At 45.5% G+C, this 14,386-nt stretch overlaps 1 protein-coding gene across 3 annotated transcripts in view; it reads right to left on the bottom strand.

Moving 5' to 3' along the window:
• Positions 1 to 14,386, bottom strand: part of LOC133341391 (regulator of G-protein signaling 7-like) — a 144,451-nt gene that overhangs the window by 32,265 nt on the left and 97,800 nt on the right. For all 3 annotated transcript variants that reach the window (XM_061549957.1, XM_061549958.1, XM_061549956.1), the window contains exons 7-9: positions 11,159 to 11,223; positions 10,426 to 10,502; positions 4,359 to 4,440 (exon numbers count right to left, since the gene is read on the bottom strand). In XM_061549957.1, coding sequence (XP_061405941.1) covers positions 4,359 to 4,440; positions 10,426 to 10,502; positions 11,159 to 11,223 — 224 coding nt within the window. The remainder of the gene's footprint in view (positions 1 to 4,358; positions 4,441 to 10,425; positions 10,503 to 11,158; positions 11,224 to 14,386) is intronic.

Below are 14,386 nucleotides of genomic sequence, written 5' to 3' on the forward strand. Positions count from 1 at the left end.
TAATAAAATAATTCTCACGACGTTTCGGCCACAACGCAAGCAGCCGTCCTCAGGTGAAGACCAGGTCTGTTGGGGAGACGGTGTCTTATTTTATTATGTTTTATTTTTATTATTTTATTATTTCCCTTCTACGTGACTTTACCGAAAGAACCAAGAAGATGAATCCCTGCAGTCACGAAAGCTTTAAATCGAAATTTAGCTTGGAAAAGTACGGTCAAATATGCCTCGTGGCCCGCAAGGCGTGGGGAAGACCTCATCCAGCAGTGGATTTACAAAACAGGCTCTACCTACATGGTAGGGCTACGTAAAACTTCTAGCATGGCCTTGATGTCTTTAAAATATAGCTGGGCACACTAAAATGTATTTTGCATCGTTATACAATGAACCCTCGGCTAGACTCGAACAAGAATCATTGTCCGACTACTCACAGAGGGCCCGCCTGGAATTGCAAAAAAATCACGGGGGTTTGCCTTCACCGCTACATAACATAGGGCCGAGGTTTAATTGCAATGACAAATCTCGAATCGAAAGGTACGTGCCCTGATTGTTAGACTACTGAACCATTTCCAGAAAAAATAAATACCTATCGACAATCCCATTTGCACAGCAAAGCAGACATTTTAATTAATGCAGAAGTCATGACCACCTTAATGCTATGGGTCGGAGCACTAATCCGACGCCGCTAAGATCCTGGGCTCGAATCTGCGTTTCAGCCACCTGTGGTTAAACCAGGTTCTCAGGTGCAGTCAGTTGAAGGTCCCAACCTGATCACAGACGACTGCACCAGGAACCCAATTATGATTAGCATTTCCAAATACAACACAGCGAGTTGTGTGGCAGGAAAGTGAAGCTTCCCATGGCTGTGAATTCGAGGTCGTTTGAAAGGATCTTCAGGAGTAGTTCTGACATCCCCTTCCACGGACCATTCTCTCACGCAAGGGGACGGGCGCTCATTCTACGAGAAGTCCAAGTGGACGCTTGCTTTGTCTCATTACACGACACTGCAGGATAGCGCGATTGGAATAGAAATTTAGCTGGGGAAAGCACGACACTTATTAAAATCTATTGCATATGTGAACAATACAGAACTAAAATATTTGGTTTTAGAAAAAGTGATAAACTGCTTGCAATGAATAAACACGGTGGTGGATGTATGCTCAGTGCCGGCTCTAATTGAATTTGGCCACTCATGCAACACAAAACAGCGTAACCAGAGAGGAGCGAGCCGAGGTAATGATGCTGCTGCTGTCTCCTCCGATCCAATAATGAGATATGGCGTAATAAACGGGCCGTGCTAATGGCTACATTTGTCTGTCAGCTTGATCGCGTGCGCGCGTGCACAGCTCCGGAACGCAGCTGCACTTCCCTGGGAGGTGTTCACCCAGAAGTCCGGTCGTGCCGTGGCACCGTGTCACCGCGTGCCATCGCGTACCATGCTACCACGTGCCACCACGTATCGTACCACCACGTATCGTACCACCACGCACCGTGCCACCGCGTGCCACCGTGCAACCGCGTGCCATCGCGTGCCATCGCGTACCATGCTACCATGCTACCACGTGCCACCACGTATCGTACCACCACGTACCGTGCCACCATGCACCGTGCCACCGCGTGCATTGAGGCATCTCAGCTACGGCTTAAAATCCCCTCCAGTGATCTCTGGTCCGCACAGTAGAGGGCAGCACTCACCCACCCGCTCTGCATACAGGAAGTAATGTTTGTGGCATGGCAACCCAAGCAATATTTGAATTCTCAGAGCTGGAATGGTACATCTAAATGAAGTGCGGAACGATGTTTAATTTGGGCAGGTACTTTGGCGACCAGGGGCTGAGACCATCAACTCATTACTCATTCCAGCCCAGGGTGTCAGTGGTGCCAGCCCAGTGCTCCGACGCCTTAAATCACCCCAGCCACCTCAATAAGGAGGATACTTAGAGGCCAACAAACCGCATGAGCAAGTCGCGTTTTTACGAAATATTCCTCTACCATTAAACCTCAACGGTGATTGATTAACTCGGCACAACTTTGAATTGCTCTTGGCTTCCTCTCTGCTATGTTTAGCCACCTCTGAAGTGTGATCCAGTTATTTTACAACACAATTATGGTGGGTGAAGGGAACTGATAATAAATTAGTTTTTTTTAGCAACACGGCTAATTTAAAAGAGGCTCGCTTCACTGTAATCAAACACTGGGGATTCTGGAGCAAATGCTGGCTGAGTAGACTGAACACAATTCATGCATTATAGAGGATACATAATCAATTAAAGAAGCAATGAAGCCATTCTGGGGTGCTTGAGATGTGAATTGCACTACTCTTGGGCTCTTCAACAAGTAGTCTCAGTTGTCTTTTGGAGCTTTTGCCATTTATACATTGGTCTGGTGAGACGTAGGCAACTTACAATGACCCACAGTTCTAAAATACACCTGTTGTGAATGTTTTTTTTTCTTCCTGCTAATATCGTAATAATCAGTAGTGGTAGTAGGTTAATAAAGCGATCAAACTGTACACACAATACAAACAAGACGGTAAAAAGAAAGAGCGTAAAAGTAATCCATTCTTGAATCGACTAACAGCGATCAATGCCTGTTTAGAGCCTTGAGGCAGTGATGAAAATTCAACATTTATATGGCCGAGCTATTTGACTTCCTCGCTGAGCGGTTGTTATTTTTTATCAACCGAATGTGGACGATGACCTTAGCCGACCCTCGACCAGGATTTGCACTCTCGCAACCTTCCAACCACGTGCCATGCACTCGATAGCCACACCTCGTGGCCAGATACAGATCATCGTCAGCCAGAGCTAAATGCTGTGGACGCCTGGATGAGTCACTGTGATTGATGAACCAAGTATGATTAGGATTTTTCGATAGATTTTTTTTATTAAGTTAATCGCACAACCACGGCGCCAATCTCTCACGAGACTGAAAAACGCACAGCAGAAATGCATTCCACGTATTTACAGCGCGCACCTTAACGTCTGCGGAACCCTGCAATTGCTCACTCACGCCACTGCTCACTCAAGCCTCCACTCGGGAGCCCCTCTGGAGGGCAATTTGGGGGCCGTCCATAAATGACGTCACGCGATTTTGGACGATTTTTGACCCCCCTCCCCCCCCTTCATCACACGGCGTCACAAAAAGTCAGACCCCCCCCTCAATATGACGTCACAAAGCTCTGCCCCCCCCCCACCCAAAATAAAACATGCTTCAAATCGCTTTAAATTATTGTCATTGTAGTGCGTATTTAATGTGGCGCTGCACTCTTATGTTGTAGGAGAACACATTTATTAAAACGTCTATTTAATTAAGTAGAACGTGTTGTCTATATTTATTTAAAGTTGCGCATTTTGACGTGACGTCACATTTCTCAAACCCCCCCCCCCCCTCGTCACATATCGTCACAAATGTCTGACCCCCCCCCCCCCCCCCAGGTGTGTAACGTAATTTATGGACGGCCCCTTGGTCTACTCTTCCACGCTGCCCAGACGTCTTGAAAACGGTGGGAGTGCCCATGTTTTACCCCACCAAATGAGGCCTGCTGTCCGACTGACTGTGGTGAACTTATCGATACTGCTGGGTGGACCGGTGACGGGAAGATTTTTTTAAAGGACTGTCCTGGTATGGATTGCTCGTTAGCATGTTAAAGATTTTGTTACAACAAAATAACTTGTTTTCATTGTTATTGATGTGTCCATATACTTAAGCAAGCAGCGGCACAGTGGTATGGCGGAGAGCCCACTGCGCTATAAACCCTGGCCATCTGAGTTCGATTCCCGGCCACGGCTAACGTCACGGGTGAGCGAAATATAAACTGGTCTAGGGCTCTCCTTGACCATCGCACATTGACCAGCGCCGTGAAGTATGATCAAACAACTCCCATACTGGCATTGTGTGGGGGGGGGGGGGGGAGGCTTTAATCCAGCAATTTATTGACAAAGGTTTGCAAATTAAACTATTATACTCTTACTTTAGCAAGCACTCTAATCGAGATAAATTGCCCCCTTCTCAAAAGAGTAAAGGGATGTAAACTATTTTATGAGAAATGGGGAAGCACTTCTCAATTGGCAGCATTGGAGCCGGTGGTGGAAATTCCACATTCACATGGTGGAGGTCAGTCTTTCTAACTGTTCTTGACTTCCCACACAGCGGAACTTGCTTTATAAATTATCCAGCCAAGGAATGCTACGTTGTGTCAACTCATGGATACTACAAAGCCTTAACCCAGAGATGGACTGCAGTATGCGCTTAATGCACTTTCTAAAATCGATCTTTTTGTACTTTATTCTTCGTGTTAACACCACTTTCAAACAACACAGACAGAGGAGGGCAGTTGTAAAAAAAAAAACAGATATTACCACTGGCCTGTGAACATCCCAGAAGGCCCTCTCTTGGCTCTCGGTGATTTTCTTCTCGACCTTTTCACGTTTACGATCAATCCTGGGAAATATCAAAACGAGAAAAAAATCATTGCCAGAAACAGATGCAGGCACACACACAGAAAGACACAGCTCCAATAATCAGTCTCTATGGCTGCAAGAACAAGAGCTGTTAGTGAGTACCGTTGAGGTTCGCACTGCAAGAGTTTATGTTGTCTAACTAGGTAAGAGTGACCTTTGGGAATTAGTCTGCTGGTAGGGTACAACGATGGCTGTGTATTACTCCACTTGAGTATGTATGTGTAGTAATTTGCAGGAGGTTTGGACGACGTAGTTTGAGGCACACGTATTTATTAACACAAACGTAATTACAGAGACGGGGATACACAACACTTGAAGGGGTATCGGCCCCTTCACCCGTCTAACAGGGAGACCCAACGTCTAACCCGGCTAGCCTACTCCCAGGTCCTCCACTACAGAGCTAAGGGAGGCTATCTATCCCAGCCCTGGTCAAGCTGGAATTTACGGCACCCTGAGTCTCCAGACCGCCTCTTATAAGAACATCGGTCTGGGCTCTCGGGGCCACGCCACCGGCTTTCCCTGGTCGGTCCTGACAAGGACAGCGAGCCAGGTGAGTTCCAGGGCCTACTCTAACTGGTCTTTAATCTTCGCTGGTTAAAGCTAACACTCGACCTCGAGCCCTCCGGCTCACCACCTTATATAGAAATCGCCCCCCCCCCCAGGGGGGCCGTGGGGGATGGCAGGTGCGGACGTCGATGTAAGCACCTTCTCTGCGTACGGCCATAACCATGCCCCTTGCCGTGGCAGATCACTGTTACAACTCAGTGGGCTCACATGATATTGACTTCTCCAAGACAGAGGTTCTCTGCAAGCCATCTGGCTATCATGAGAGATTCGTTCATGAGGCGATCCACATATACAAACACAGAGACAATTTTAACCGAGAAGATGGATTCTGGCTTAGCAATCATTGGAAGGACGTAATAAACCATTTCGACACACATTAGGGTGGGTAGAATAATACATAGTGTTATATTAAATGTATAAGGTATAGGTTGGTTTAGAGCAATACAGTATATAATTTAATGTTGGCAGTATATAGTACGGTATATGCTCGTGTGATACAATAGAATAAAGTTTAGATGGAAGCATATTATATAATTTTTACGACGTAGAATTGTAATGTATTACTTGCTGTTAGTAACTCAGCTTAGTGTAGAGTATAGTAAGTATACTGATTGTGCTATGCAATTTATACTTTAGTTTTTTATGTAGTTTATACTTTAGTTTTCTACGTGGTTGTTGAGTAACTGCAGCTACATATCATTAACATTCCTTTCCTTTGTTACTGCTAATCCCTGCACCCCCCCTTGGTGCTGTTGATCCTGCATAATGCATGGGCATAATATGACTTTGAAACCTCCCCGCCCACCTCCTACGCATTTTCCATGTATATGCTAAATTCCTCTTCATATGCACATTCTTTTGTTAAGGCGCCCTTTCTTCCACCTCCAACGCAGCTTATATATAAGCTCCTAGCTTGGCATTGTCTCATTCTTCACCTGAGGACGGCTGCTTGCGTTGTGGCCGAAACGTCGTGAGAATTGTTTTATTATGTTTTATTTGTATTATTTTGTTACTTCCCTTCTACGTGACTTTACCGAAAGAACCAAGAAGAAGACATGCCCCTTGTGTTTGTTTCCCATCCGTACCAATACACCTCTACATATGTATGTTGAACTTCTTTCGCACGGGACATAGCCAACCATGCTAATCAGAGACGTGGGAATCATTTTGCGGGTTCTTTTCGAATTTGTAGAAATTAGACCTTCGTGCCAGCACACAATGGCATACTATTGAGAATGGCACACAGGAGATGAGGAGAACCTTTAACGTCCACGTTGGTACTATTACGGTCACTACACCCGCAGCAATAACCAGGGCGGCATGGGCCCTTGTGCGTGTGTTCTCCCCTACCTTCCCTTGTCTGTGCATGTACATGGGGGTTACTTGTCTGTGTATGTACATGGGGGTTACTTGTCTGTGTAAGTACAAAATCGATTACATAACTCGACCAACACCAAGGATGATGATGATGATGTCTAGATTTGAAGCTTTCGTGACTGCAATGATTCATACTCTTAGTTATTTCGGTAAAGCCACGTAGGTAAAAAAAAATGAAATTAAAAATTAATCAAAATGAAATAAAAATCACGATGTTTCGGAGGCAACACAAGTCTCCATCATCAGGTGGGACCGTCACAGCCAGATTTGCAGCAAATATTGCAGCAAATCTGACTGTGACGGCAGCAAATATTGCAGCAAATCTGGCTGTGACGGTCCCACCTGATGACGGAGACTTGTGTTGCCTCCTAAAAAGTCGTGATTTTTATTTCATTTTGATTAATTTTAATTTCATTTTTTACCTACGTGACTTTACCGAAAGAACTAAGAGTATGATGATGATGTCATATAATTGCCATTCCGTCAATTACTTTCGAAAATACCTTACTGGTAAGTGGTAATTTAATCGATGGCCGGTATTTATTTACAATTGTAACGACTCAGTGCCATGTTTCATTAACGTTTTGTGCGGGAAATGGAAAATATTACCAAACGATCATCACGATGCGACGATATTTTTTGTGCGAAAGGGACGATGCGATGATTACACTGGTCAACAAAAAAAAACATTTTTTCTGGCCTGGACTTTGCAGCTGTTTTAGAATAATTTCAGGGTGCTGATTCCAAATCTGATCTCAGATTTGCTCTATCACATCTCATTTTATGCTATCGGCATACCCCATTTTCATTGATTTTACCCGAAATTAACTCTGTCACTTATGATTACCAGTTGTTGCGAGTCAGTGACTGCTTTAGTGTTAAAATATGGTGCTGTATTTTTAGGATAGTGTGTTTATAATATCATTTTATGTAGATATCCACATTCATTTAATATTTTTCTTCTGCAGTTTTAATTGAAAATGCAATATTTGAAATCTCAAAAACCTGATGTGATAGACAAAACCTGATACCAGATTTGGAATCGGCACCCCAAAATTACCTTAAAACCGTTGGAATACCTTATGCCAGAAAAAGTGTGTTGACCAGTGTTATCGTGTCTCTCGCACGATGTGACGCAGTGACGCCTTGCCTCGGCGACCCGAGCGGGCACACAACACGGCACGCCCAGCCCCACAGATGAAATTTGTTTAGGGTCTTAAGCAGCTTCATAAATCTGGCGCTTTGTATCCAGATAGCGCTAAGGGAGCCAATTAAAGCCGCCTTCGTACATTGTACACACAGCGCAGGTCTAATGAGCACGACGACAATACCCCGTTAAGGAGGGGAGCAAAAACCCGTGAACCATTCCCCTCCCATCCTGTCCCTCGTCGCCGCCAAGGTCAAATGGGATGGCTTTTTCAATGAATCTACTTTTAGCTTAAAATAAATAGGACAGGGGATTGGTGTCGATTCTGTCTAAGTTCAAGATGTCATTTTCTGTGACGGCCAAACGCGAGGCACAGCGACGATGTCATATTACTCGGGCCTTTTTTTTAGCTTTCATCCTTTCAGCAATTGATGCTGAATTATCATGGAAAGATATAAGAATGGTGCAATCCCCCCCCCCCCCCCCCACCAATTGCGATTGATCCAAATGCAACGCACGGAGTGTTTTTTGAGGGCATTCACAGACGTGCATGATGCCCCACTCACTTTATCAGTGCATGCAATGAATTCGACATTCATTTAATACAACCCAAATGCTGTACTGAACACGACGTACCCAATTTGTTTGATATAACAAAAACAAAAAAATGCTGCATCAGAATCCGGTATGGATAAATTGCTCATATGTTTACGTACTATACAGGAAGCTTCGAGCATTTCAGTGTGGGTGCATGCGGAAGATGCCAGGACTTCTCTGCCAGGCTAAGCAACGGAAGATCACAATTGAATAGAACGTGCGGAGACAAACGTTGCAGGTGCAATCGGGAAGGACGTGTGGCGAATGGTGGGACGCGTGTTTCGGAGGACAGAGGAGAGCGCGTCCCCGATGCAGGCTTTCAAGTGGCAGCTAGAGGTCAGCAGGCAAGGTGAAGACGAAATGCAGGCGTGGGGGAGGGAGTCTACAGCCCCTGGTAATCTTAGCCGCACTAATCAGGTACTAAAAGGGCAATGCTTTTTGACCTGGTGGTAGTACTGTGTTTCTAATTTTAGCGTGATCAGTCACTTCTGTCCCTGCAAGGGGCCCCTTTGCAGTGATAGATGTGACCAACAAAGTGAGTGCTCGTGTGTGGCCCACCAATGGTATCTGAAAGTCCTACTTTGGCCTTCAGTACGTATATCTGAAAGTCCTACTTTGCTCTCAGTATATGTATCTGAAAGTCCTACTTTGCTCTCAGTATATGTATCTGAAAGTCCTACTTTGACCCTCAGTATATATAAAAAAAAGGTTCCTCACACCTCACCTAAAGCCGGGTGGACACTGTACGGGTGGAACTTTGAAATCAGATGTCGACTTGCACCAGCTGATTGAAGGGGCCAATGACAAGGTGAGGTGACCATAATCACGTGCTCCTCTGGTAGGTTGTTAAAGTCACTACGTGGCGATATACCGAGCCATAAACTTGGGGTTAACATTGGCACTAGTCATTGGGATGATATAAAGACACGAATAAGTGAGTTTGGTCCTGATTGAAGAGTGAAGGGATCGATGCAAACTTCCCCCAAGAACAAAGTTCTACACAATTAGAATGGCACATCAAATACCCTTCCCACGTGTCGTGGTACACGTGTCGTGGTACACGTGTCATGGTCCACGTGTCCTCACGGTTCATAACCGGCCACTGGTCCAAACTCAGGAGAGCAACAATTGACTCCTCCTCCTCCACTGGAGATTTGATGAATCGTTGTCAGTCGCGGTCGCATCGCGATTCCACAATCAACTCTTCTTCAAACTGTGTTGAATGTAGTAGCGGCCACTAGTGGCTGCTGGAGCCAACGTGAATCGAGGCTTGGGTTTCTCGAGGCCAGCCCCTTGCCCTCCAGACCAGCTCAAGGACATTTTCTCTCCTGGCCCTGGCCCTGAGGTGCAGTGGTTGGTGGATAAAATAGCAGTGAGTGGAGCTTGCAAAGTAGATTTGTGTGACCTAAGGGGAGATTTCACCCGAGGAAGTTTATTTAACTTGGCCGGAGGCCTTGAATCCAAGGCTGCATGAACACCATTACGTATAACATATATGAATTGAGAAACATTGATTCTTACGTGGCCCTTACGAATTAGCTGCGAGCTTACGAATCGACGTTTGTCAATGAGACGATGCATGCTCATTGGAGGTGCAGCGAATCCACTAAACACGACTACGGCACATTAACCACAATAACAAAAACAATGTGATTTTTTTTACTCAAATCATGACAATTCACTGAATTGCAAGGGTTTCAATCAATACGGTACTAATAGTCACGATGTATAATTGACTGTTTAAAACGTTCCTCAAAAGCAATTTGGCGGAATAGTTTTTTACGCCCCATATAGTTATGATTTTATTAAAATCGCAATCCCCTTGTCAATCCCCTGCTGGACGAATGTCTTCCCATGCCGCGTCGATCACAGGCAGGGCTTGTATGACCATACTTCACCACGCTGGTCAGCGTGGGTTAGCCTCAGGATTGGTTACAGATATCATGGCCGGCAATTGAACACGGGTCGCAGTAGCACCACACCGCCCCTTGTGTTTTATACGAACTGAATGAAAATTTTAAGCAAAATATATTTCATGTATAAATAGTTGTAGTTACGAACTGCAATACGAGTCTTTTTTTGTTTGCACTGGGATTCTTTCCCGGAATGTTCACCAGCTCGTGCACCACGCTGTTTAATGGCTCCTTCATTGTTCATATTTACCTTCTCCTATCCACGCCAATTACGGGAGAAAGAAACTGTTTGTTGGTTCATGCGATTTGCATAGAGGGCGCTGCAAAACAACGCTGCCAGGATGCAAATTGAGCATGCACTTACTTGGCCTGCGCCTCGGACTGCATCACAATGAACTCCCACTTGCGTGCAAACGCCTGCTGAAGCCTCACCAGGCTTTCCTGCAACAGCAAGCGGCACACATCCCGAGGGGTTATCCATCGCCGTCCTATACAGGCAGCGGAACATTCGCTGGTGAAAACACAGCCCTTTCAATTGCTTGCACGCGCAACCGCTGGTGGAAGTCCCTCCACTTGAGAGCATCTCTCGAGGATATTTTGGCCAGCTCTTTCATGCAGACCCGGCGTCTTAGAGGAGTTGGGAGTACCCACACTTGACCACGTCACAAGTGACCCATTTTATACTTCTGGGTGGACAGAGGCAGGCGGATTTAAGGAACGCACCCATCCAGCGTGGGAATCTCTCAAGATTTGTAGCCAAGAATTGCGTACACGCAACGTACGCATGAGGATTGTGTGTAGACAGAGAGGGGCCTTCAAAGCATCTCGCAACTCTGTTCAACGGCATGGCATGAAAGTTGTGTTTCAAAATTGTGTACACACTACCGAACTGGACTAAAGTACAAGTCTCGTCATAAATTACTCGAGTGGAACGTACGTTAGCAAGCATTGTACCTTTCTAAGAAAGACTTGAAAAAGAGTCATGAGGCTCGGTGGAGCTTTACTGAATAAACAAGTGGAATAATGATTATAATGATGATGTCACTGACTTGACCCAAGCGATTTTCAAATATAAATAAAAACCCAGAATAACTCACTGCTTCGTAGTCTGCCAGTTCCGAGCGGGATTTGTTTTGCAATGTTCTCTTGCATAAATACACGGCTGTGGGGAAGGCAGAGGATGCGTTGACAATTAAGCAGACACGGAAAAACACACAGGCGCCACACGCGACCGCACAGAAGAATCCGCAAACGCAACACCGCGGTCGTGCTACTGTAGTACGACCGTTTCAAAGACAATGCATATATTATCAGAGTACGTTTTTTGTTTGCATTCTGACCACAAGTGTTGTGGTTAATGCAGACATGATTCCATGTAAAAGGTTTCAGTTTGGTGTTTAAACATCTTAACACCTGTTTTGTTGCCAGAAAAAAGGGGAAAACCTATTCTCATATTTTGGTCCTGGCAAAGGAGGTCCCATGATGTAGATGCTCACCCCGAACCCTCATTACTCTGAGAATGCTCGTTGTTGTGCTGTACGCCTTTTCGCGTCCTCTGGTCTAACACCGTTTTGAGACTAGGCAAAAAAAAGCTGTCTCTGGTGTGACCAATCAATTTAAAAGACAATGCATATATTATGATAATTGTTTTTTTACCCTTTTATCTGGTAACAAAACTGACACCTTTTTTTACAAGGAGTCATGTTTGCATAGACCGCAATACCTGCAGTTGGAATGCAAAAAAAACACAACTCTGATCATGTATGCACTGTCCTTGAAGTTGATTGGTCCACACCCGGGACAGCTTTTCTTAGAGCCTAGTCTCACGTGGTGTCATCTGGTCCAACACCATGTGATAATTGTTTTTTTACCCTTTTATCTGGCAACAAAACTGACACCTTTTTTACAAGGAGTCATGTTTGCATAGACCGCAATACCTGCAGTCGTAATGCAAACAAAAAACATTGGTCCACACCCGAGACAGCTTTCCTTAGAGCCTAGTCTCACATGGTGTTGGACCAGATGACGCCAAAAGGCGCACACCTTTTGGCGTCCGACGTTTGGCCGCACGTGCTGGGAGCTTGTTTCGGAACTGAAGTGAGCACTGAGCAGTTCCCTCTCTCCCATCTCACCAGGGATGTTCACTCCCTCGCCCAACCCTCACGCAGGTATGTTTGGAGTTTGCTTGTTCTCTCTTTCCCCCATAGTCGCATGGATTCTTCCCCGGGGCCTCCTATGATTCGCTCCACAATTAGAAACATACTCTTTGGTTTTTTTGGTAAAGTCACGTAGGTAAAAAAATAAAATAAATGAAAACAAATAAATTAAATCACGACTTTTCGGGCGCAACACAAGCGTCCTTCTTCAGGTGGGGACAACGTAGCGAAAGCACAACCGCTTGAGTGTGTCTAAGAGATGGCTGTGACGAGGAATTATCTAGTCGCGGGGGATGGAGGGAGGGAAGGGGCCAACATTAAAAACATGCGTTTAGAGTATTTGGCTGCTATACATTTCCACGTGATGGGCCACTTTGTTGAGATATAATTTGTGGCCAGGTCGCTTCTGAAAAAGAGCTGTATATCTCAGTGCGCCTTACCTGGTAAAATAAGAAAATAAAACAACTTTAAAATAGTAAATAGATTATTTTGCGATGCCGGCTGCTGTTAGTGTCGGCAGTTGTTGACTTCGATTAGTCTTAACTCTCTGACAGGCCGGTTCCCACGCTGTTTTTATTCGTCTGGAAGGAAACCGGAGCACCCGGAGAGAAAAAGTGAGCAAGCGCTGCTCAACTCAGTTCCTGAAGAAGCTCCCAGCGCGTGCGGCGAAACGTCGGCACATGTCACCGAACAACACGCTGCACAAGCCGAAGATGGTGCCACGCGGTGCAGCTGCAAAAAAAACGACGCGGTAATCCTAGACGCGCGGTGAACAACGAGCGGTAAACTCCAGCATTCAGGTTTCTTTTACACGTGTCAGCAGGGGCTGTGCGGTCGGTGACACCCTATTCTATCCACCGCGATTATTCTCGTAAACGCACGCTGCTCAATCATCGGCACACGAATGGTACTCAATTCAAGCCGAGTCAACCTAGAAGGAGGTCACCGCCGTGCGTGAAGAATGGAAGACGGCACACAAAAGGGCATCATAACAGCACCATGCTACTTGCTCCCGGTTTGCAATACACCTTGGGGGAGGGAGAGGTGAAAGATATTCCTTTGAATTCGTTAAATCGGGATGATTTGAAAAATTGACTCCCCATGCATTGCATCCAATTATAATAGCACTTCCAACATAATGTAATTCAGCACTTCCTGGGCGCCTAGACATCCTCCAGAAAAAAAGGCCACATTGTCACAAAGGCAGGCGGCATGCACAGCCACACAGCGCAGATAATTAAAGGCTCGACACGAAAAAGGCAATAGCCGTGACAACGGAGACCCAAATATGGAGGTGACTCATACGGGAAATCCCGACGTTAAGTTACGCCGCGGCATTGCAGGTACCAGCGCAGGAGACTTTAAAACAAAAACGGATCTACGGCACGGTATATCGTCATGAGTGAAGATTCAAATGGTGCGTGATTTCGTGATCGTAGCACGCGGTACGTGTATTGGATTTTTTTCCGTCCTGTCAAATCACCCGACATGTGCCAGCCAGGCCTTCTTCAGGATGTGGTGAAGCTAAGAAAGTTCGGGCCTGGAGGATTCTCAGATGGGTGACGGCAATCGATTGCTGGGTTGCCCTTGGCGGCTGCGAGGCTGCGCGTGGTAGGGAGTGCAGTGAAGCAAAATATTGTGTTGGACTGTGCTTCCTACGCTCCTGTTGTCATTGCTCTCCGCTTTCACCAAACCCGCACTGAACAGCGTGGTAGAGTTTGGTCAAACAGACCGACATGACCACTTTGAGACTAGGCTCAAAAGAAAGCTGTCTCTGGTGTGGACCAATCAGTTTCACAGACAATGCATATACTATATGATCTGATAATTATCAGAGCATGTTTTTTTTGCATGTTCACCACAAGTACGTGTGGTTAATGCAGACAAATTTCATTGAAAAAGGATTATGTTTGTTTTCACATCTTAACATCAGAAAGGGTCAAACCTATTGTTAGATTTTGATACTGGCAAGAAAGATCCCATATTGGTATCTATATGAAACGATCTCATCAATACGTGTAAGTTGATATACCATCCTACGAAGTCGCATGTCGTGGTTTATGTTTTTAATTAGAGAGTAACGTCGCGAGGGTTGAAAGTCACCAACGGAGCATTCACGTGGGAAAACAAAATGCCGATTGCGACGCACATGCCGCCTTCACTTGGTGG

The sequence above is a fragment of the Lethenteron reissneri genome, chromosome 11 (genome assembly GCF_015708825.2).
Source record: "Lethenteron reissneri isolate LAM-NWPU_2019-01 chromosome 11, ASM1570882v1, whole genome shotgun sequence".
Taxonomy (NCBI): domain Eukaryota; kingdom Metazoa; phylum Chordata; class Hyperoartia; order Petromyzontiformes; family Petromyzontidae; genus Lethenteron; species Lethenteron reissneri.